Source organism: Nanorana parkeri, unplaced genomic scaffold (genome assembly GCF_000935625.1).
Source record: "Nanorana parkeri isolate BGI_ZX_2015 unplaced genomic scaffold, ASM93562v1 scaffold409, whole genome shotgun sequence".
Lineage (NCBI taxonomy): Eukaryota > Metazoa > Chordata > Amphibia > Anura > Dicroglossidae > Nanorana > Nanorana parkeri.
The window spans coordinates 1,060,871-1,083,415 of record NW_017306677.1 but is presented as its reverse complement, the minus strand read 5'-3'; the positions used below and the strand labels follow the sequence as shown (position 1 = coordinate 1,083,415).

Below are 22,545 nucleotides of genomic sequence, written 5' to 3'. Positions count from 1 at the left end.
TATATATATATATATATATAATATATATAATTTTTTTGGTACTCCCCGATACTGTGTACCCTGATTATCGGGAAGCCGTGTGGTGGATCATGACCCGCCGCCCAGCTTCCTGATTGCCAAACTGCCTAGCAACAAGTGAAGCTGGTTTCTTAGCCAATCGGGAAGCTAGGAGGTGGGTCATAAACTGCCACTGATTGGAAAGGAAGCCAGCTCCGTGCTTCCTCGGCACTTCCGGTCAGTGGGAGATCTCCCTCTGACTGGAAGTTTTGGTTTTGAAGGAAATTATCTGAGCATTTGGGGGAGTACAAGTACTCACCCAAATACTTGGTATCTGCACCGATACTGGTATCGGTGCATCCCTAGGTAATATGCTCTGGATTCTGTCTACTCCAGTTTTAATAAATTATCTTTACGTTGTCTAAATACAAGACCAGTGTACTATGTTATTTGAATCTTGGTGTGCTTTGTGTATTTCCTCAAGCTTGAAACAACGCCTGGAATTTGTTCGGGAGCTCTCTGTGATAAAGACAGGTCACTGCTACTCTCTCTCCTTGTGCAGGGTGACTGGTCTTGTACTCCTGTACTCTTCTGCAGGCAGCCTGTAGTTGGTGTACCTGCTGGGCGCCATGTGCAGCACAGTGATGATATCAGTGCTTCATGTACAAGGTATCGGCAGATTTTGCAAAGGCGTTTACTGCACACAGTGGATTTATATCCCTTTGTGGTTATTAAGGCATATATTTAAATGAACATTTGTGTGCCTGGAGTTTATCTTTAATGTAGAGATTTTTTTGTAGATGAGAGACCTTACCAAGTGTAAATGTTGTTGTTTTTTTTTTTCCCCCCCGTTTCCTAGATAGGAATTCACAGCCATGTACATACTGATAATTTATTTTCCATTTTTTTCAGGAGATTTCAATATGTAACCATGTTTAATATCCTATTTGGAGGAACCACACCACCATGGCTTGGGTCGTGACGTGAAGTATTTTCATTAAAGTGCTTACAGAATCTAAGTCTATCAATATGACTGATCCGATGATGGATTTTTTCGATGACACGCACCTGTTTGATGAAACATTGGGCCTATCTGATGACGCATTTTCTCAGCATGATGCAGTATCCTTGGTTGACGAATTAAACCTTGGAGCAGAGTTTGAGCCGCTCCATGTTGATTCTTTAAATCATGTGCAGGATTCTCAAACACACCAAAAAATCAGTGAGTTTGATACACTCAGCCAGTTTGAGTCTATGAAGTTACATCCGGTAAGCCAGTCTTACAGTAGCCCGGTTGAGAGTGTCCTGTCTCCACGATCGCAGTTCAGCTGCTCTCCAATACATCCACCAAGTCAAGGGAATGGTATCTTTTCTGATGATGGAAGCCCTATGTGGGGCCACCAAACTGCCACAAGTATTCCAAGTCAAAATGGCTCCCCATTCCACCAACACGGACACTCTCAGACTATGCAGCAAAGCAAAGGATATGTAACACACCATGATTTTGCCTTGTTTCAGGCCAGTGAACAGCAGCGGGTCTCAGCACCGCAGCCACAGCACAATAGGCACAGTATTAATGCCTGCCAGGAGACCATGACTCAACAAAAAAACTTCATAGATATTAATGTTTCTTTGCCACATAGGACTTCAAATGCCCAGCAAACACCAATGGTAAATCATACAAACATACAAGATTCTTTACCTTTAGAACAGTTTTCTCAATCAGCGGCATCATTGCACTTTTGTAGCAACCCAATTGGGACACAACATGAGAGTACATTTGATAGTCACTCTACAGCGCCATGTTCCGTGAATGCTACACCACCGTTTTCAGCTCATTATTCTTTCTCTAACAACCACCTTAATCACGGCACTCATTCTTTGTCTGATTTTACTGAAAGCCCAGGATTTCCAGAATTAGGAACCAAGCAGGAACCTAGTCAACATGTCCTCAACCCTAGTGAACAATTGCATTCGAACGATTTCCATATGGTGCATTCTTCACATTCTCAGGGTAACTACAATGGAACAAAGATGTCTCCAATGACCATCAGCTTTCCATCCCAAGATGGTTCTTCTGTACGGTTGAGTCACTTTAATGATCATATGGAGAGTAATGGCTTTTCACCTTTGGAAGACAACCTGTTGCAGCAAGTAAATGCACAAACAGAACCATTCACAGGACTTGATCCAGTGGATTTGCTACAGGAAGATTTACTGCCACACTTTGATGACGCAGCTTATGCCCAAGAGAGCTCAAATTCACACCAGGCTATGCTAGAACATCCTGACAACATGGCTCATAGTGAACAGCACCCCATGAGTGTCCCCAATGATCTTCTCAACTCACAGCGACTAGCCCAGCATAATCCTTGGAACTCCACAGCATCCAATCATCTCAATCTGATTGACCGGCGACGTGTGACTTCCCGGGGAAAGGTAATATTTTTTTCTTCTTGCTGTCTGGAATTGCATGTTCTTATGAGAGCTGACATTGCTGAATTATTTTGAAAGGTGCACTGTTTGAGACAGTAGCTGCTCCCATATTTCTGTCCTGACAAGTTCAATTTATAGTATTACTGTATCACAGATATTCATTTTTCTCCCACTTAAAGCCCAATTGAACATTCAGTTAAAATTGGCTTAATACATTCTAGGAGCATCAGAAAAAGTGTGCAAAGTATTGGTTTGTTTTCTTTAGGAAGCTGCCACAGCCTGAATATAAAAGCCTGTCCCTGGCCAGCAAGCTGTAGAGAAGAACCCTTGCTCTCTGTGTGGAAACAGTGGTCTCTCTGTAGAGATCCAAGTAGATCCCATCGCACTCCTGAGCGGGTATTACCCAAGATAATGGGTGGGTGCTGAGATGACAGCAGATGCCTCTGCAGATCAGTATCACGTGGTAGAAAAGTAACTTGCACTCCAATAAGAATTTCAGTCAATGTTCTTTATTGATAAAAGAATTGTCACATCATATAGCAACGTTTCGGAATCGTGTAGGTCCCTTCTTCAGGCAAACAAAGTGTAGAGATCTGACACGTCCCCTGCTCAGTCAGAGCTAGAGCTTTCCAATCAGCAGAAATAATTTGCTTTGCTGACTGCAGAGCTATGGGTCTGACTAGGCAGGTGACCTGTTGGACTTCTGTAGGGAGACCACTGCTTCTCCACAGAGCAACATTCTGGCACTGGACAGACTTTTCAACTTGGGCTGTGGCTAGTTTTTAACCCCTTCCTAACGGGAGACATATACTGTACGTCCCGCCACAAAGTGCCTATATGACTGGCCACATTCACTACGTGACGAGTTATTTAAAGGAGAACTATGGGGTCAGTGTTTTTCCCCATAGTTCTCCTTAGGGTAACGGGAGGACACAAACTAGCGTCCTCCCGTTACCCTAAGCTCAGTATACCGCGAGCTACAGCTCGCGGTATACTGAGACGCTGCACCTGGAGCGGATCCCAACGTAGATGACGGGATCCGCCCAGCTGCCTGAGTGACAGCTGGCTCTGCCTACCTAGAGGCAGAGCCAGCTGTACCCGCCCTCTCCCCCGTCCGTTTTGCCAGTCAGCGCTGGCAGATCGGAGCGGGGAGAGGGGAATCCAGCCCCTCCCCCTGTCACAGCAGAGTGCCGTGACAGGATTGAGAGGTGAGGGAACCCGGTATGTGTTCCCTCACCTCCCGATCTACTGAGCCGACCTGTGACAGTCTCATTGTCACAGGTCGGCTTAGAACTATGAGGTGAGTGGATAGTTCTCCTTTTAAGGCTCTGCAATGCCGGTAACCACTGATTCTCAACGGTTACCATTCATTAATGAATGCCTCAGTGTTGAGGCATTCATCAATGAAATAGTTAAGCTTTTGTAAAAGCTTCTTTCTTTCTTTTTTTAATGAAGGAATGAAGCCGTTACATACAAATACAGGAGCGCTAAATAGCGATCCCGTATTTGACAGCTGAAGATAGCAGAGAGGTAGCAGAGTGAGTCACCTCTCTGCTATTCGTTTTGACAGCTGGCTAGCCCAATGTTTGATACATTTCAGGCACAGAGATGCAATGTATTTCTGTGCCTGAAATGTGTCACTTCTGATCCTCTGGGCAGATCAAAGACCTTAAGGCCCCATTCACACTGAGCAACACTCACCTCGAGCGGATTTCCGCGCGGTGGGATAGCGCGACTGTTCGGGGCGACGTTCCCGCGACCTTCACCGCCGGGCTGCATTCAAAAATAGAAAAATCACGCGACATCTGCGGGAAAAAAAGAGTCCCGCTGAACCGACGAGCGACATGGAGCTGTACATTAGAACAGCCCCATTGAATAACATTGGCCTGCGACTTCTCACGATATCGCCGCGGAAATCGCGGGATTTATCGCTCAGTGTGACTGGGGCCTTAGTGAGATCTGATTCTGATATGCTGTCAGGATCGGTCTCTGAGGTTATTATTAGCTGTTCCTAAGTTTAGAGCAGCCTAATAATAACCAAAAATTTTAAAAAAAGTTAATTTATCAAGCAGTCATAGTGACTGCTTGATTATAAACTGACAAAAAAGTTATTTCTTTTTTTATATACTTTTTTTTTTTTCTTTTACAAAGTGTAAAAAATAAAAATAAAGTGTAAAAATAGGAAATTTTTTTATCTAAATATATTTTTTAGACTATAATTATAAAAAAAATGAATAATCAAAACTTGTGAAAAAAAGTTTTTTCTTAAGTTTTTTTTCCCCTCATTTTTAAAATATTCGAACTAAGTGAGGCGTTAGGTACACGTTTGATATAATTATAAAGCCCCATCTGTCCTCTAAAAAACAATATATAATATGTGTGGGTACATTTAGTAAGAAAGTATATTACTGCCGGGGAAGAATCACACAGCAAAAATGTAAAAAGTGTCAGTCATTTATGAACAGAAACTGAAAACTAGCTCAGTCATGAAGGGGTTAAAGGAAACAAACTGTAACACTTTGCACTTTGTGTGTGTTTTTGTTGTTGTATTTGCTGGCTTACACTGAAAATGCCTCTACCCACCGTGCATGTTAGAATGAAAGTGATGCTGTTGAGAATAAAAATTCCCCCAAAAAGGTGTCCCTGCAAAAGGAGATAATATATACTTGTCTTCATCTCTGCCTGAGCCGCTGAATGCCACTCTGCTGATGACGAATCGTCCCCTGAAGTCCACTGGGAAAGTGCTGCTCCGCTGTAGTGATTAGTGGTTCTCCTGCTGACCTCCAAATCATTACTGTGTCCTATAGTGACACGGAGGTCAGTGGAAAGAAGCGCTGAGTACTGTGGAGACCAGGAAATGAAGACTGCTGGAAGTGTCTGCATCCCCCTGGAGTTCAGTGGGTGATTCCTCATTAATGGTGCGATTGTTCAGTGCTATAAGTTACTGTATTCCCTTTTTTTGCAGAGAATTTATATTTACTTTGCTTTAAAGAAGAGCTCCAGGCAAAGGTGTTCTTAACCCGCGTAGTGGGGCTGCCATTTTTGTCTAGTTGTAAAAAAAAAAAAGTTTTACTCATCTGAATCACCAAGTCAGCTGCCTGGTTCTCTAGTCAACATTGGAATGTTCCTCATTGTTCTCACGTCTATATACTGTCTATAGATTGTGATGATTTATGGGACCTTAGACCACTGCAGCAGAGGGGGGAGAGGGGCTCCAGGGACCGGTCTAAGAGCAAGCCGGTTTGGAGGATCGAGTGAGTGGGTAGCCTCACTGCAAGGGTTAGTAATAATAAAAAAACCTTCCCGGAGTTCTACTTTAAGGTCTTGCTCTGAGAATATGATAGGACCTACGTCTCTGCTGCCCTTCCATTGGTTGACAAATAAGACCCCGTTCACATTGAGCGATTTATCGCGCGGTAATTCCCGCGATATCGCGGCAAATTACCGCGCGATATCGCGCTCCAATGCAATCCAATGGGGCAAAGGGTCCTGCTGTAGCGGGTCGTGTGTCGCTACAGCAGGACCCTTTTTTGAGCGGATTTAGCCGCGATTCAAGCTTGCTCAATGCAAGCTTGAACGCGATATCGCGCGGCAAATCGCGCGATGTCGCGCAATATGCGCGACAAACGCGCGATTTGCATATCGCGCAGTGGGAACGGGGCCTCAATGCTTGATCAGTGTACATTGCATCTGCAATGTTAAGCGGATGTCGGTGACCCAGATAAGTGAAAGTTTCACACATTTCACTGTACTTCTTTCCTGTTTTTGGTGTCTTCCGTTGCATCAAATGATATTGTTGTGTGATCACTTTAATGCACCATGAGCTGCAAAACCAATTGTCCCCAAATGTCACAAGTAGCCATACTGATTACTAATAGTTGCCATAGTAACCAGTCAGGGGAATGCTTTCATCACCAAACCTACTGTAGAAAAAAATGACATCTGATCGGCTTTTATGACAGAACTTTCCATCCAGAGTTACTAAATATCTTTATTTCTTGACCTTTAAAGTTTTTAAAAAGTAAATATATATATAAAAAAATATATATATTTTGGGATGCCAGTAACTAATTACATAATACTGTAACTCTGTAGGTCAAGTACAGTAAACTCCCATTTATTTGGCACCCACAGGGACTGGTTTGTCCCGGATCACTGTAGTTTCTGGTTGCTTGAGAGTTACTAGCTTCTCTCTTAGGTCGGCTCCTATGCTCAGTGGGTGGGTGCAATAGCCAGCCTGTTATTTCAAGATTAAAGTAGCCAATAGCAGGCTGGCTATTGAAACCCCACCCACTGAGCAGAGGGGCAGACCTGACAGATCAATTTGAAACCGCCAGTAGCAGGCTGGCTTTTGCTCCCCATATTTTACACTCTGATGTAAATCATTTCATTAACAACTAAAAAAAATGTTTAGTTGCCAACAAATTTCTTTAATGTGCATCATGCCACAGGCAAAAAAGAGGACAAGTCTCCTTCTTTCTCTTTTTTTGTATGCTGGTTGCTTGAATGCCGGATATTATGGAGTTTCCTGCATAATTGTAAGACCACCGTCACATTCTATGATATAGTGTGTAATTTGTATTTCCTATTATATGTATGTGGTTGAGAGGATTTATCACAGAGCTGTGATAAGTCACTATTGTTGTTTTTGTCCATATTATCTGTCTTGACGGGTTCCTTTTTAAAGTGAACCTGTACCTTAAAGCAGGGCTCAAACTTTCATGTCCTGAGCTACTAGCCAGGCCTTAAAAGTTACTCGCCACCAGTTGCCCCACCTAACCCCTACCCTGCCCCGGCCTGAACTCCGCCAGGTCAGCGGTGTGACGCACAGTACAGAGGTACTGCGGTACAGAGATCCTCCATGTATCCTCTTTTCCCCCTGCTGCATAACGTTCTGGCCGGGTGTCTCACTGTCTCTGCAGTCTTCCTCCCAGCCTGTGGCAGCTGAACTGGGTGGAGGAAGCTGCAGAAGACAGCGGAACTGAATGTCATCGAGCCGGCGGGACAAGGGATGGGACACTACCGCCGCAGCAATCTTTGGCTTCTGTTCTCTCTTCTCCTTCTCGGCCGCTCTGTAGCTGCAGCTACAGAGGAGGAGAAGGGAGAACAGAAGCGAGCAATCGTCGCAGCGGTAGTGTCCCATCTCTGGTCCCGATTCTCCCCACCAGTAATGATGCACAGTGTGGTGTGTGTATATATGGGGGGGGGTATATACTGTATAATCTAAAGGGGCCCCTCACCTGTAGAAGATCCTCTCTCCCCCCACTAATGTACAGTGTGGTGTGTGTATATGGGGGGATATAAATCTATAGGGGCCCCTCACCTGTAGAAAGTCTTCCTCCCCTGCAGTTTCTCGCGTCCTCCTCCTCAGTGCCCCGGCAGATATAGTCCCCTCGGACTCCAAGGATCTTCCCTCAGAACAGGTTTGCGTTCCGGCAGATGAGCAGGAGGAATGTCCGTAGGGCAGCACTCTGTTCCGGGCTCAGTCCCACACCTGAGCCGGACATCATCTCCATCCATAGCAGCAGCCCGTCCGCCTCCATTTCTCCAGGATACCCGTCTGTGCACTCTCTATGGCGACGCGTCCTGTCTCCAGGAAGTGAGGTCACAACAACGCGTGACGTACCTAGCTCAGCAACACTGTCCTGGCGCATTCTATCTATTGCGGACCGCCTTTCTCTGTGACGTCACCCTTCCTTTCTCGGGCAGTGTCACGGTGTCTGACAGCACTGGCTGCCCTGAGCTGTCAATGCCTACATCAGTCATTATACATTACAGTTCTGTTCTCTCTGCAGCGGGGGAAGGAGAAGACAGAACAGAAGCGAGCAATCGTAGTGGCGGTAGTGTCCCGTCTCTGGTCCCACCGCCGGCACACCTCCTCGATGACATTCCACTCGCCCCCACGCAATTTTCACTTGCCAATTGCGAGGGGGCGAGTGGAAATTTTGAGGCCTGCCTTAGGCCCCGTTCACATGTAGCGACTTATTGCGCATTTTTGTCGCGCGATATCGCGAGAAGTCGCCGGCTAATGATAGTCAATGGAGCTGTCTTAGCTCCATGTCGCGGTCGCAAGTCGCTTCTACAGGACCCTTTTTTCGGTGGATTTTGCGCGATTTTGCTTTTTTTCTATGGAGCCCGACGGAGAAGGTCGCGCTATCGTCGCTGGAACGTCGCCCCGAAAGTCGCGCTATCCCGGCCGCTGCAAAGGTATGTCGCTACATGTGAATGGGGCCTTAAAGTATATTTCCACTTATGCAGCCAAATTAACACCTACTTTACATTTGTTACATGTTCTAATTCACATGGCATAACATAAAAAAAAAAAAAACTCCAGCAAGACTTTTCTTAACCCTTACAATGGAGCTAACCCCGCACTGCAAGGGTTAAGTGTTCATCTTCATCTAAGTGCTAAAATAAAAAGGTTATACTCACCCAAACCTTTGGAGCCGGCTGGTTGTTAGTGCTCCTTCCAGCTTGCCCCCCCTGCTTCAGCGATGTTATGTTCCATTATATTGGACATGATGACTCACAGGACCTTAGACCTCTGGGGGGGAGGGGGGGGGGGGCTGGCACTGCTGACTTTTACTTTTTATTTTAGCACCTAGATGAAACCAGCACTGGCAAGGTAGCCCCACTGCAAGGGTTAGGAAAAGTTTTGCCTGGGGTTCTTTAAATATTGCTACTTACAATTTTTTAAGTGATTTTTATATAATCTTGCTTGGCTTGCTCCCTGTTTAATGTTTAGGAGGGGGCTGTGGGAAGTTGTTTACTCTAACCCTGACTACTGTGCTGGGAGATTTCCGAATCGGCTGTAAGCTAGATTTGAACAATGCCTGTCCTGAGAAAGGGTTAAAGTCTTAGAAGCATTGTGTGTTAATGAGAGGAAGCTCAGTCTGCCCCGAAGTCTGACCATCTAGTTTAGCTTTCAATTTTATCACCAATCCTTGTGTCCACGACAACCCAACATTTTCAAAATCCAATTGTCACAGGGACAGAAATCTTCTGAACTGGGGCGCACACAGCAAAACAAACTTTACAGGGGGCAAACCCTTCCCTATGCTATCCAAAACTAAAATAACAATTTTTGGGCTGGAGTTACAATTAAAAAATTTACCTGTTCCAACTTACCTACAAATTCAACTTAAGAACAAACCTACAGTCCCTATCTTGTTCGTAACCCGGGGACTGCCTGTAGTGGGGTTTTCTCAAATGTGGCTGCTGAAGGAGAAATACACTTTGTGAATGATGCTGTTCATCACCGAAGACATCTAGTGGCAGAAAAAAACATACAGAAGGGAAAATCTCTGAATTGAAGGTGAATGTTGCAGGCTTGTAGGGTATTTTTTTCCTCATTTTGACTGGAGCTGAAAATCTGGCATAATGCGGCCCTGCCGGCACCCCTCGGCTCAGCAAAAGTTTTTTTGGTTTTTGTTTTCTTTGGTTGAAGGAGCCAGCCCACAAATTCTCAGCCAAATAGTGTGATTGCAATCACTGTTCAGGTATTCTGACAATCGCACACCCTCTGCTGTCAGAATACAGTAGCCCATCAGTGGAGATTGGAGCGGCGCTGAATGAGAATAAACACATAGGAACCCATTTATATATACTCTGCCCAGCTATATACTGGGTTAATGCTGTTAGGATGGCATTCCTGCAACTAAATGGAGCCGCAAAGCATAGGAATTTTTTATGCTCCTCAACTCCATCTAGTGCTGGGAATGCCGTGTGAAGGTCATTCATTCCAGTATATGGCCGGGTGGAAGATTTATAAATTGGCCCCACAGTGTATGGCCAGCTTTAGAATTCTTCATCTTTAAAGAAGGAGGACTCTGGGCAGAACAAAACTTACCCCTTGCAGTGGGGGGCTATCACTGCACTACAAGGGGTAAGTGCTCCTTTTGATCTTGGGTGTAAATAAAATAAGTTCTTGATAAAGATCATTGAAAAGCATGATAACACAAAATGGTCCATAGCGATCACACTTGTAAACAGACTTCAGATAGCATAATGTTCACCCATTTCCTATATGCTTTCTTCACTCAACAGACTGTATATCCATGCCTAAGAATGCATACTGCTCGCACGCTGTGTGTGTGTGTGTGTGTGTGTGTGTGTGTGTGTGCGAGGTACATGTCAGCCTCCTGCTGCTAGGTTTCCTGAATATGAGTCATACTAAAAGGAATAGAGATTCAAATCAAGCAAAATTCTGGTTTATTGTTTCTGCACATGACTAAGTATACAAGTGAGATAGAGATATAGATACACACATACCATTTGAGTGAAGATTCTCAACTGCTTTAGTAGATCAGCCTCTCTTGATGAAGTACTGCCACAAGATCTTCCTCAGGATTACAAGTGACTTGCAAATGTCAAAAGCACCTACAGTTGTACTGGCCAGTATGAACATCCTGAATGCAGACTGTGCACCTTCAGGGATATGCATATGGCCCTGTACGCCTGTAGACGATTGGATTCGGGTATATAATTGTATAGCCGTGCAGAGCTGCAGCCTGGGATAGACGACTGTCGCTGGATGCAGGAGAGATGCGTCCAGTAATAGTTACCTATCCAGACCACATGTAATGTACCCGCCCAGAGATGCGGCAGCTGCACTCATTGAAGTAAATGACAGGGAGACAGCATCTGAACGTGGTCACCTGGGATTCCTACCGTAGGAATCTGTATGTTCTTTCCACAGGAATCCCAGAACGCCCCATGTGAATGGGACCTTAAGCTCAGGCTTCCCTCTGTCTTGATAGCATTCACGTGATTGCAGAGTATATGGTTGACAGCCGGGCCTCATCCTGCTTTGCTGTTGCTTTTCTGGTGCAAGTATTGAACCTGTCGGGTTTGTGGAATACCAGTTAGGAACCATTGCGAGAAACCACACCGTGCGGTGAGGAGCAGGTTATTCCACACATCCCAATTTCTAGCAACTTCAGCGCAAAATTATAGCTAATTTGCCTACAAACATCAGGTGGTGATAATGATCTGGCCACTCAGTGTATATATTAGTAGTGATGTATCTTAACATCTAATTTTTTAGATATCTGTAGTGTTCTTGCAGCAGTACACAGTAACACCTATAGAAACCCTTGGGGATTGTCCTCCAGGCATTTTGTCTTCAGCTACTCGCATGTATTTGTGGAGCATTCTTAAAGCATCTGGAATGCAGTGTTTGATTATGGAATGGGATCATAACCTGTGTTCCCTTAGCATTTATCACTGCTTATGCCTTGTATAGCGTTGCATTTTTGTCGACACACGTCCTATTCCTCGCAGTTTGTACTTTTTTTTTTTTTTCCTCTATTGAGTGCAAACTGAATGCATTGGGGACCTATAGTTGCGCAAACTGTTGGGGCTATATAAATCCTATAATAATAATAATAATATAATATAGCAAACACTCAATCAGTACATTAGAAGCCCCTTTCAAAAGCAAATCCATGTATTTTTTGAAAGCACCACTTTTTGTATGCATTGAATGTGTAGTGCTTTTGCATAGATCTTCTTTCTCTTTTTTATAGTTTGACCTAAGCAATGAGACTAAAAATAAATTTCACGTGAATATGAAATATTCCGTATGGATATTTTGTATTTATATATACAGCCATCAGGTGGAACTCTAGGCACCCTTTCACATGTTTTTCCAGGCAATCCTTGCCTGCTTTGGTGGAAGAGTATGTATAAAGAGCTCAATAGCTCAAGCTGAGAGTACACACACAGGTGAATGAGTCTGAGCCTTGACCCATTACTCTCCCTCCATGGCTGCTTTGTAGAGAGAGAAGTTTCAATTCGAGAGCACACAAGGTAAACCGCTTCTGCTCTTCTCTCTTTTAAGGAAACCCATGGTGCTTTTGTAAATCCTATGAATCCGATCAGGTGGGAGAGCACAGGCACTTCAAGAACGTTTTGGAGCTTTACTTGATCAAATGTGCTAGGTTGGAACTTGACCTCTTGCCAATCACCTATATGTACATCTAGATCCTTGGTTCTCAACTGGTGGGTCGTGACCCTGTGTTCAGTGGTCCCCGTGTGCCTTCCACTTTTCTAGGTGAGTGGGTCCTCAGCCTCTTCCTAGCCCAGCACTCTCAGTTCTTGTGCCAAGCAGCCATTAAAAATATGCTGCCTGGTGCCGAGTGTCAGCTTGAGGTAGGGTGGGCTCTATCCATGTGTGCATTGCTTACAGCTCCCTCGCATGTCCTGTAGAGATGCCTGGACCGGTGTGGTGTAACATGCTGGCTCTCTGCACCTCTACAGGGTGTGCAAGGGAGCTGTAAAGCACTGCACATTTGGATGAAGCTTCATCATAGTACAGCAGCCCACACCAGACCCAAGTTAAGGATCCACTCCAGTTCTCATAAGGTAGGGAGACTGGGTGGATCTTAAAAAAAGAACAAATTTTTTTTTGGAGTGTTAATGTGTGTGTGTGTGTGAGATTTTGTCTGTGGTTGTGTGTTTTTGAGGGCCCATTCACACTCACTAGTACAGTGCGTTAATCGCACAGACACGTGCGATTAACGCACTGTACTTCGCAATCGCACCTACCACACGTAACGTTTTGGTATGAGAAGTGCATTGCATTGCCATTCATTTGAATTGCACCTCCCACCCACAGTTCTATTGCCCGCATTGGAACGTGCAGTACCGCAATGCCGTGCATTCCATTTCAGTGCAACATGGGTCACGACTTAATGACCAAGGACAAATGTGGGTCCTGAGGTTACACAGGTTGAGAACCACTGATCTAGATGAGGTGACCTGCAGGGTGGGGGTTCAATGTTCGGCTGCTGCATATACGCATCCACTGTTTTGTGCTGGAAGTGCTCTCCCTGCATAGTGGCTGTACTGTCACCAACCGCTCCCATTCACTGTTTACAATTAAGATTCCGAAATGGGCTCCTGATCATGTGATCGCTGTGATCGGCTGTCACAGCGATCACATGATTGGGAACTTGTCCCTGCCAACCATTAAGATACTTTTAAAAGGCAATGAAGTTCAGATAATCACCTCAAGCAAACATGCAATTAATTAATAATCCTATTTCAGTTTATTGAATCATCATCACCATTTGTCATGATGGGCCAACGTTTCGGGGCCATGCAGGGGTCCCTTCCTCAGGGCGACAAAGTGACGGGTCACTATGTGAGGATCAATGATTCAGTGCATGTGTGCTGATGATGATCTGATCTTCATTGAAGTTTTACACGGTGCTATCTGTGTCATCACTATGAGCAGCACCACCATCTTGCACGCTCTATGGAGTGTGGGTGACTAACGGCACTATCACTTTTAAAAAGGATGACACAAGGGGTTAAGGGCTCATACGGCCGCAGAGGGTCAAACAAAGCAAAAAAAGGAACATATTCCAGCGCTTAGCAGTCACAAATGCTAAAATACAGCAACAGTCAGCAGCACGTACATCTGTACAGGGAACGTATGAGCGGCCCTGGACACGGACTATCTGCATGCAGGGCTGTCCATCCGTGCCTGTACAGATGTAACTGATTTGTACAGACTACTGGTCGTGGCACTACGCAAATGTCTGAGACTCCTGGGCTGAAGAATTTGCTCCTTTTTGATGAGTGGCTATGTGAATGAGCCTCAAAAGGCCTTGAATGGATAGTGCAGCAGGTTTGGGACCTCCCGGATGTCAAATAGAATAAATTAGAAATGACTAAATGCATCTATGTGGCAATGTTAGAATGATATTGTAGTTCAGCTTAAATGATTTTAAGCAGAACTTGGGGCAAATTGTTTTTTAACCCTTGCATTGGTGCTATAACCGCCCTGCAAGGGTTAAGTGCTTGTTTTTGTCTAGGTGCCAGAACTGATGACTCGAGGATCCTTAGACTGCTGCAGCTGAGGGGGAGACCATCTCCAGGGACCGGTCTAAGAGCAAGCTGGCTCTGAGGATTGGGGTGACAAAAGGGAAGTGTCAAAAAGGAGCACTTCAGCCTTGCAGTGCGGTGAGGGATAAGAATACATTTGCACGGAGTTGTGCTTTAAAGGCACATGATTTGCCTAGAAATGTTGCATTCACATGCTGGTGAACAAAAAAAATGTGGACACTAAATGCATCCTCATTGGGTATATGGTACAAGTAGTATTTTTCCTGGGAAGTACTGTGTTTGCTATAATCACCGTACAATTATGCAAATGCCTTCATAACAATATCATTGCTATTTATTCTCTTTGGCTCTGAGCAGTATAACGTTTACCCCCAGCATGCGTAAAAATACATTTTGCTTGTTCAGTCTGGTCTCATAATTTATGCCTGAGAATTAATTTTCTCAGCTACATAATCCCTGATGTGATGTTTATAAGAAATAATGTTGCAATTGATCAAGGAGATATTGGCAAGGTCCCATTAGTGACGCTGTAATAAGTGAATGATTTAGCTCTCGAGGATGATGGCGCACCACAGAATAATACTTCATCTGCAGTTAAGAACTAGCAGCATCCTCAGTAGCTGATGAGAGGAGCCAATGTCTAATTTCTGTGCTGTGATACGCTTGGTAAAATATATACTAGAGGTAGTTATAATGTAGTGCCATAGACGGATTGAAAGGCTCCCCAATTGACAGCTGGAACTGTCCGCAATGTCCAGGCCTGGCAAGGTGGATGGTTACAAAATGTCAGCTCACACGTAACTTTGTAAAGCCGTTTCTTCGTCAGTGGATGCACTTTACCGGCTTTTAAAAAGTGCCATCTGGATGCTAGATTTTGGCCCTAAAGTGAAAATTGAGTATATCCCATTCTTAGAATTTTTTTTTTTTTTTAAATCTGACTGGATATACAAATGGGCGCTCACATTTCCCAGCAACAGTGAGACCCCTTAAATCTGACCAGCCAAATGCAGAGGTTTCTAGGTTCTCTTTACACTTGTATGTCTGCATTAACACATACGGCCTGATTAAAGTACTATTAAAGTGACATTAAAGTCAAAAAATGTTTTCCCTCCCCCCAATGTTAATGAAAGCACTTCCCTTAAGGCCTAGTTCACTCCTGGGCGTTTTACAGCGCGTTCCTACGCTCTGTAAAACGCTCAACATGTGTAAACCAATGATTGCCTATGGGCATGGTTCCCACCTGGGTGTTTTACAGCGCGTAGGAACGCGCTGCAAAACACCCTACGCCCAAAGAAGTACAGGAGCTTCTTTGGGGTGTATCCATTTGGATAAAGCCAGATAGCCCTCGGAAACGTGGTAAAAACGAGCGACAAACGTGCATATTCGATACGCCTAGGTGTGAACCCAGCCTAAATGATCTCTCTCGATCCAATCTTCCTCTTCTTTCCTGTCCTTTTCAGCCTTCTCTCCAGCGCCGGGGCGTGTGTCCGATCCAGCACTGACCCCTCTCTCCTTGCAGGTACTTCCGATCCTATGGTGTCTGCATGCCGCACGCTCCCGTCCGAACATCTGAAAATTTCTCGGGCGAGCGCATGCGCAGCTCAGATGTTCGGCCAGGAGACGAGGAGAAACGCAAGGTAAGTATATGGAGCAGAATGCACCCGCACAGACTCCGCGGGACATGAGAGAAGAGGAGTCAGCGGTGGATCGGTCTTTTGACTTTAATGTCACTTTAAGCCCTCAAACATTTTTTTCAATAATTAATCCAGATCAATAAAAGTATACTTTGTCCTGCAGAGCATTGATTTTAATTTTTGCCCATGCACTATCATGTTTCCGAACAGCTGGCTCCAACTCCCTTAGGCTCCATTCACACCTGAGCGGCTGTCCGGACCTGTTCTACACAGGCAATACAATGCACTTTAAAGGAGAACTATGGGGGTCAGTGTTTTTCCCCATAGTTCTCCTTAGGGTAACGGGAGGACACAAACTAGCGTCCTCCCGTTACCCTAAGCTCAGTATACCGCGAGCTTCAGCGGTATACTGACACGCCGGAGCGGATCCCGACGTAGATGACGGGATCCGCCCAGCTGCGTGAGTGACAGCTGGCTCTGCCTATCTAGAGGCAGAGCCAGCTGTACCCGCCCCCTCCCCCGTCCGTTCCGCCAGTCAGCGCTGGCAGATCGGAGCGGGGAGAGGGGAATCCAGCCCCTCCCCCTGTCACGGCAGAGAGCCGTGACAGGATCGAGAGGTGAGCGAACCTGGTATGTGTTCGCTCACCTCCCGATCTACTGAGCCGACCTGTGACAGTCTCCTTGTCACAGGTCGGCTAGAACTATGAGGTAAATGGAAATCACTCATCTCATAGTTCTCCTTTAATGTGCATCATGCAGACCTATTCCTAAACCGTGCAGCCCCCGAAATAGTCAAAGCGCGATAATCCGGCGGATTCTGCAATAGCCGCAAACGAGCGGCATCTGTGGGGATTTAAAAATATTAGTGTTTGTGTCCCGCCCGTTCTGCCACACGGCAAACCGTGGGGGAAACACAAACACTATGTGTGAATACATCCTTAGCTCGGCTTCCCTGAACTTGCTGTCCAGTACAAGATCACAAGGGACAGAACAGTCTCCAGCAGTTGTCAATCTATTAGTGTTGGAGAAGAGAGGAGGAGGGAGAAGAACAGGGAGCTGGGGAGTGGATTGCCTTGCTGTGCCTGTGTGTTTTGTGTATAAATACAGCTTACTAGCGCACTCTAGGGTGGCTCCATAGGATCCTGGGTTCTATCAAAGTTTGTGACTACATTAGAATGTGTGACCGGTGACGTGGTCACACATTTTAACGTAGTCGCGCCCAGTTTAACAGCAGTGGAATGTGTGACCGCCCACATGGTCACATTTTACCGTAATCCTGCCCAGTCTTTCTCAGCTGTTCTAGGGCACATCGACATCGCAGATCGTATCTGCAGGAGAACAGCTGACAGTGTTGGAGTTCTTCACCTATTGGCAGTCACACATTCCACCGCCAAAAAACTGGGCGGGATTACGTTAAAATGTGTGACCAGTCACACATTCCAACCTAGTCACAAAGTTTGATAGAACACCTGCAAGGGGAAGGAGCCACCCTAAAACAGGACATTAGGACCAGTGCTCGGGGGACCAGCTGATTCTGCAGGAAGCTAAAACTTTTAAACATCAAGGAGCAGAATCCATTAAAAACCTTTTGACTGTAAATTTGCTTTCCACAATCCATGCACAAGTATTGTTATGGGACGGCATAAGGTATCGCATAGTTTGTTAAGAGGCAGTTTAAGAAAAGGGGAAGTTGGAAATAGCAATTGATGTATATTATGCAAAACCACATGTCATATTGTAGTTTTATATTCAAATACATATGCACACCATTGCTTTTTTTGGCACTGTATCTGATTTAAATGATCTGTTTAAAAAAGGGTGTTTTTTCCTGTGCTAGTGATTTCCTACAGGAACCAGCACAGATTTGAACACGCCTTGTTGATCTATTGTAATTTATAACGGTTCTATATTTCACCAGCAGGTTGTGGTGTAATTGAAATATTTAATGACTGCCATCAATACTGAGAATACCAGCAGGCTATCCATATGTTCTGGAACGCCACTTAATTCATTCACCCCTGGGTTACCTTCCAAGCTGTGGCGGATTTGTTAAAGAGACCCTGTCACCACCTGAAAAAATCCTGGAAAGAAAAATCATTCTATAATATTTGAAATGCTTACTTGCAGCATTTTTACTTCCCACATTTGTATTTACTTGCAATGTGCCTTTGGACGTCCAAGAAAGTTTGACTACTGCAGGAAGAGTAATTCTCCTAAGCACGGTCCCCTTCCTCCTTGCAAGTCATTGACTTCTCATCTTTTTGGAGTATTTAATTACTCTCTATGCTGACCCAGCTCCTCCACCTCTACATTTCTATCAATCTGATCAATCATCTGATTATTGGTTATTTATCTAACCTTTTATGTAGTTTGCAGGGGAAACTATATATCACTTGAGTGACGGCTCTGAGTAGGCTGGTGTTGCTGACCTCACATCCAAGATGGCGGCACCCAGCAGCAGTCTCAGAGCTTTTGGATGTCTACACAAGGAAGACTTTTACAGCTGAAAAACATGCATAAAATACATTTAAATCCACTTTTTATTAATTACATTACCATTAACCAGCAAAACATCTTCCGGCACATTATTTTACTCATATATGTGCCCAACACTCTAATTTTTCAATAGTCTCTGGCACTGACAACAGCTCCCTTAAGATGGCGTCCCTGAACTTCATATTTAAGGGCTGGTTCACACAACAAAGTCTGGGTTCCAGAGCGTTCGGCCTCTGGAATGCAAGCCGGACGGCTCCCTGCGTTCAGGGGTGGGAGGGGGCGTGGCGGTGCATTTGAAGTCAATGGCACTACAGCCACACTTACCCCCTCGCAGTGCAATCGCCTGCACCTGGGAAGCAGACACATAGTGCCTGCGTTTCGGTCCAGTGCGATCTGCAAAAATACTGCAAGCACTATTTTTGCTGAGGTGCCATTGACTTCAATGCACCGCCACGCCCCCTCCCTCCCCCGAATGCTCTGGAACGCAGCGCTTGTGGTGTGAATTGGCTAGAGCTGCAACAACTAATCGATGTAGTCGATTAAAATTGACGATGGAAAACGTTGTCAACATTTTCCATCATCGATTAGTCGGCTATCGATTCGTTTACCCTGCTCGCGGCTCCACACACGATCCGAGTCGCACGCCGCACACCAGACGACCTGCCTCTTCTCCTCCCCGCTCTGAGCTCCCTGACGTGCCGCTGCCCTGCCAACGATCGAGGGGGAACGGCACCTGACAGGTTCACGATCTCACATCTAAAAGTAGGAGTACACACACACCGAATGTTTTTTTTTTTTTTTTAATGTATTGCTTGAAAAGTGAGAACTGTCGTATTCTCTATAGCTGATGGTACATTGCGCTGTATATGTACCATCAGCTAAAGAGGAATTCAACAAATCCCAGCAAGAATACATTATACAGCAGCCATTTTTTTTATCCGATTAATCGAACTTAATAATCGGCTAACCGATTTTGAAAATAATTGTTAGTTGCAGCCCTAGAACTCGCCCTGAGAAGGGCGCTCCCTGTGTAACGTGATGATGCGTATAGTATCAGCTGTTGTCCTGGCTGGAAGTGTGCAAGCAAGGCTGGCTCTATAGGACCCTGCAAGGGAAAGGACCCACCCTGTAATTGGACCAGCTTACAGCAGCAGGAAAGAAGAAATGTTACTCATATGCTGCCTCTTGATATTCTAAGTCTTCACCCTATTAGGAGAAATAGATAAAAAAAATGGGTTTGATATCACTTGAAGTGCACATTTAGTCTTATAGGGCAGATTTTTGTTGAAATGAATGGTCTGGTGACTATTTAAAGTCATCCTGTCCGTTCCATAAAAAAATCCACAAATCCCAGAATAGAAGAGGTATTCTACTCATCTCCGGTTGCCAGAGACTGCTGGCTTCTCTTTTTTCCAGTGCTGCAGCTTCTATCAGACTCCAACATTCTATACCTCCATTGTGTCCACTGCTGCAAGCTGCGTTTCCTTTCTCCAGTCTCTGTCATTACAGGAGTCGGCACTGACGGGTCAGAGGATGGAGCCGCAGCGCACTGAAGACACAGGCATCTGACACTCTTGTAAGTGTCAAATGCTGAAGATTATGATGGAGGCTGCAGCCCTGGAATGGAGGGGAGAAGGAAGGGGCAGTATAACACACTTTATATTGCAGGGTTTTTTTTTTTTTTAAACCAACCATGCATGTTATAATCTGTACAAATACAGTTACTAAAACTATGTTACTTCAACAGGCCAATCAATTTGTATCTAGCCAAGCCGGTGTAATCCCAGTGTAATGTGCATGGTCCACTTTAGGGATCAGAAGCTAATCTTTATATACACATCATATTTCATTTATATAAATGGTTGCTGGTGTTGGTTCGCCTCTCTTCCTATAGGTGTGTTGCTGTCCATGCATGGAAAGGGAAAGATGTAATCGTTTGATGAAATGGTCGTTTTGATGAATGTATTGTAAGTTTGATCAGAGTAAACTGGCAAATCTTTTCTGTGACAGTTTGAAACTATTGAATATGTTAATTTATTTGTGTTTGGTCGGCATAAGGAACAGCTGGTTGTTCGTTTAGGAGTTATCGGCTTTGTTCTTGTAGCTATTATTACCAAAACAAAGGTCTGTCCTATGATTTAAAATAAATGGAAAGTCTAGGGGCCCGTTCACACCTAAACTTTGGGGTAATTGCACGATAACATATGATTAACGCACCTAGCGTGCATTGCCATTTATTTACATGCCACCACAACGCACCTTTCAGCTGTTGAGCAGCACAACCCACGGTACAACAATACTGCATGTTGTAGCATGGTGAAAACAAGTAGTGCAGCACGTGGCGGCCAGGAGGTGTGTTGGGGTGCCTTTCAAATGAAGGCAACCCAATGCACCCAGCACGTGGTTATGCACACTACATGCGTTGTGCAATAGCATGCATTAATTAAATGGTATTGTTCGATTAATGATATGCTTAGGTGTCAACATGCCCTTAAGTAAATGAAGAGATCAGAGACCTACATGTGCGTGCCTACTTCTAGTGATACGTCTGATATCAGTTTTGGATCATTTGCTCTCACAATATATGGTGACCTGCGTTAATCTGCAGAGATCAACATTGTAGCACATGGAAAACAATTATTTTCTATGTGCCCGCACCGGTGCCAATGTCTTCTCCCCGGCCTTTTCTGGGTGCCGGTGATCGATCGAAAGTTCGAACTTATCGAGTTCTGGGACCGCATGACTTCCGGTTTCCTTAGAACTACGAGATTTGCACACAAAACTTCTTCTGCACGAGCGCCATCCGCGGCATTGCTCTATACCAACGGTTCTCAACCTGTGGGTCGTGACCCAAAAGTGGGTCACAACTCACTGTTGAGGGGGTCGCAGCATACACTTCTGCTGCACCAGGTGAGAGGCTCCTCAGCCTCGTCCTAGCGCAGCAGTGTCAGTCAGCAGGAGGACAGCAGAGGCTGTGAATATAAAAGTGCCGCTATACACACTCCCTGGCTGCTGCAGCGACATCTAGTGGCCGGGGAGTGTGTACAGCAGGGCTTTTCTATTCACAGCCGTAGCTGTCCTCCCATACAATGTGAGCTCTGCAGGAGGCGGGCGTCTAAGCAGTTCTGGGGCTGAGAAGGCTGCATAGAGACAGAGCAGGCAAGCAGAGGCTGTGGAGGACTTGTATTCTTGTGAGTGTGCTTCTATTTTTAGTTCCAAGTCCAACGCCTTACTAATTCTGCAGTCCAGCGCTGCGTTGGGGGTCACCACAACTTGGCAGATGTTACCAAGGGGTCCCGGCCCTAGAAAGCTTGAGAACCACTGCTCTATACACATGCACCACAGCAATAAAGTAATAAAATGAACTCTGATCACAGTAATCAAGCACCTTATTAATCTGACTTGCCCCCACTCAAGCGGCGGCCATATTGAGTGGGGCACCGGAGATAAATAACGTGCTTGATTACTGTGATCCGACTTCATTTTATTGCTTTGGTGTATGTGTATAGGGCAATGCCGCGGATGGCGCTCCTGCACAACAAATTTCTTGCCCAAACCTCGTAGCTAAGGAAACCGGAAGTCATGCAGTCCCACAACTCGATAAGTTTGGACTATCGATAGAACACCGGCCGTCTTCATTGGCTAGGGGAGGATGAATGAGCTCCCACACATGTGCACAGGAGATCCTTCATCCTGGCACAGAGGTATGCCAAGAAAGTACCCGGTGCTGCACATGTGGTGAAGAACAGGCAGGTAAGTTTTTGTTTTATTGCAGGAGACATACAGAATGCCTCTTCTGCAATAAAATGTCTGCCTGCTCGCAATTTTTTCCAAGTTTGGTTCTTCTTTAAAGCACCTCTTTGTTTTCCAGAAGCCTGAGTGTTTCTACAAGGTTACTGTATATAAAACAACTTTGTGTACCGTATTATGCAATGCTTTGTTTTAGTTTTTGTTTTGCTGTAACATTTCTAGACTGTACCTGTCGCTTATGACAACATGGTCAACAGATAGAAATTCCAGCGTCTAGAGGAAGGCAGGCCTGGAAGTTGCAGTACTTCCGTGTCAGCCCTTCTCCTCGTCTCCCTCCCCTTTCCAACCGACTGCTGAAGAGCCATGTAATAGGATCCCA

At 45.1% G+C, this 22,545-nt stretch overlaps 1 protein-coding gene across 1 annotated transcript in view; it reads left to right on the top strand.

Moving 5' to 3' along the window:
- The window catches only part of CHD9 (chromodomain helicase DNA binding protein 9), a 167,748-nt gene that overhangs the window by 34,957 nt on the left and 110,246 nt on the right, over positions 1-22,545 (top strand). Inside the window, exon 2 of the mRNA XM_018559651.1 lies at positions 910-2,416. Within this exon, the coding sequence (XP_018415153.1) occupies positions 1,027-2,416 (1,390 nt within the window). The 5' untranslated portion in view covers positions 910-1,026. The remainder of the gene's footprint in view (positions 1-909; positions 2,417-22,545) is intronic.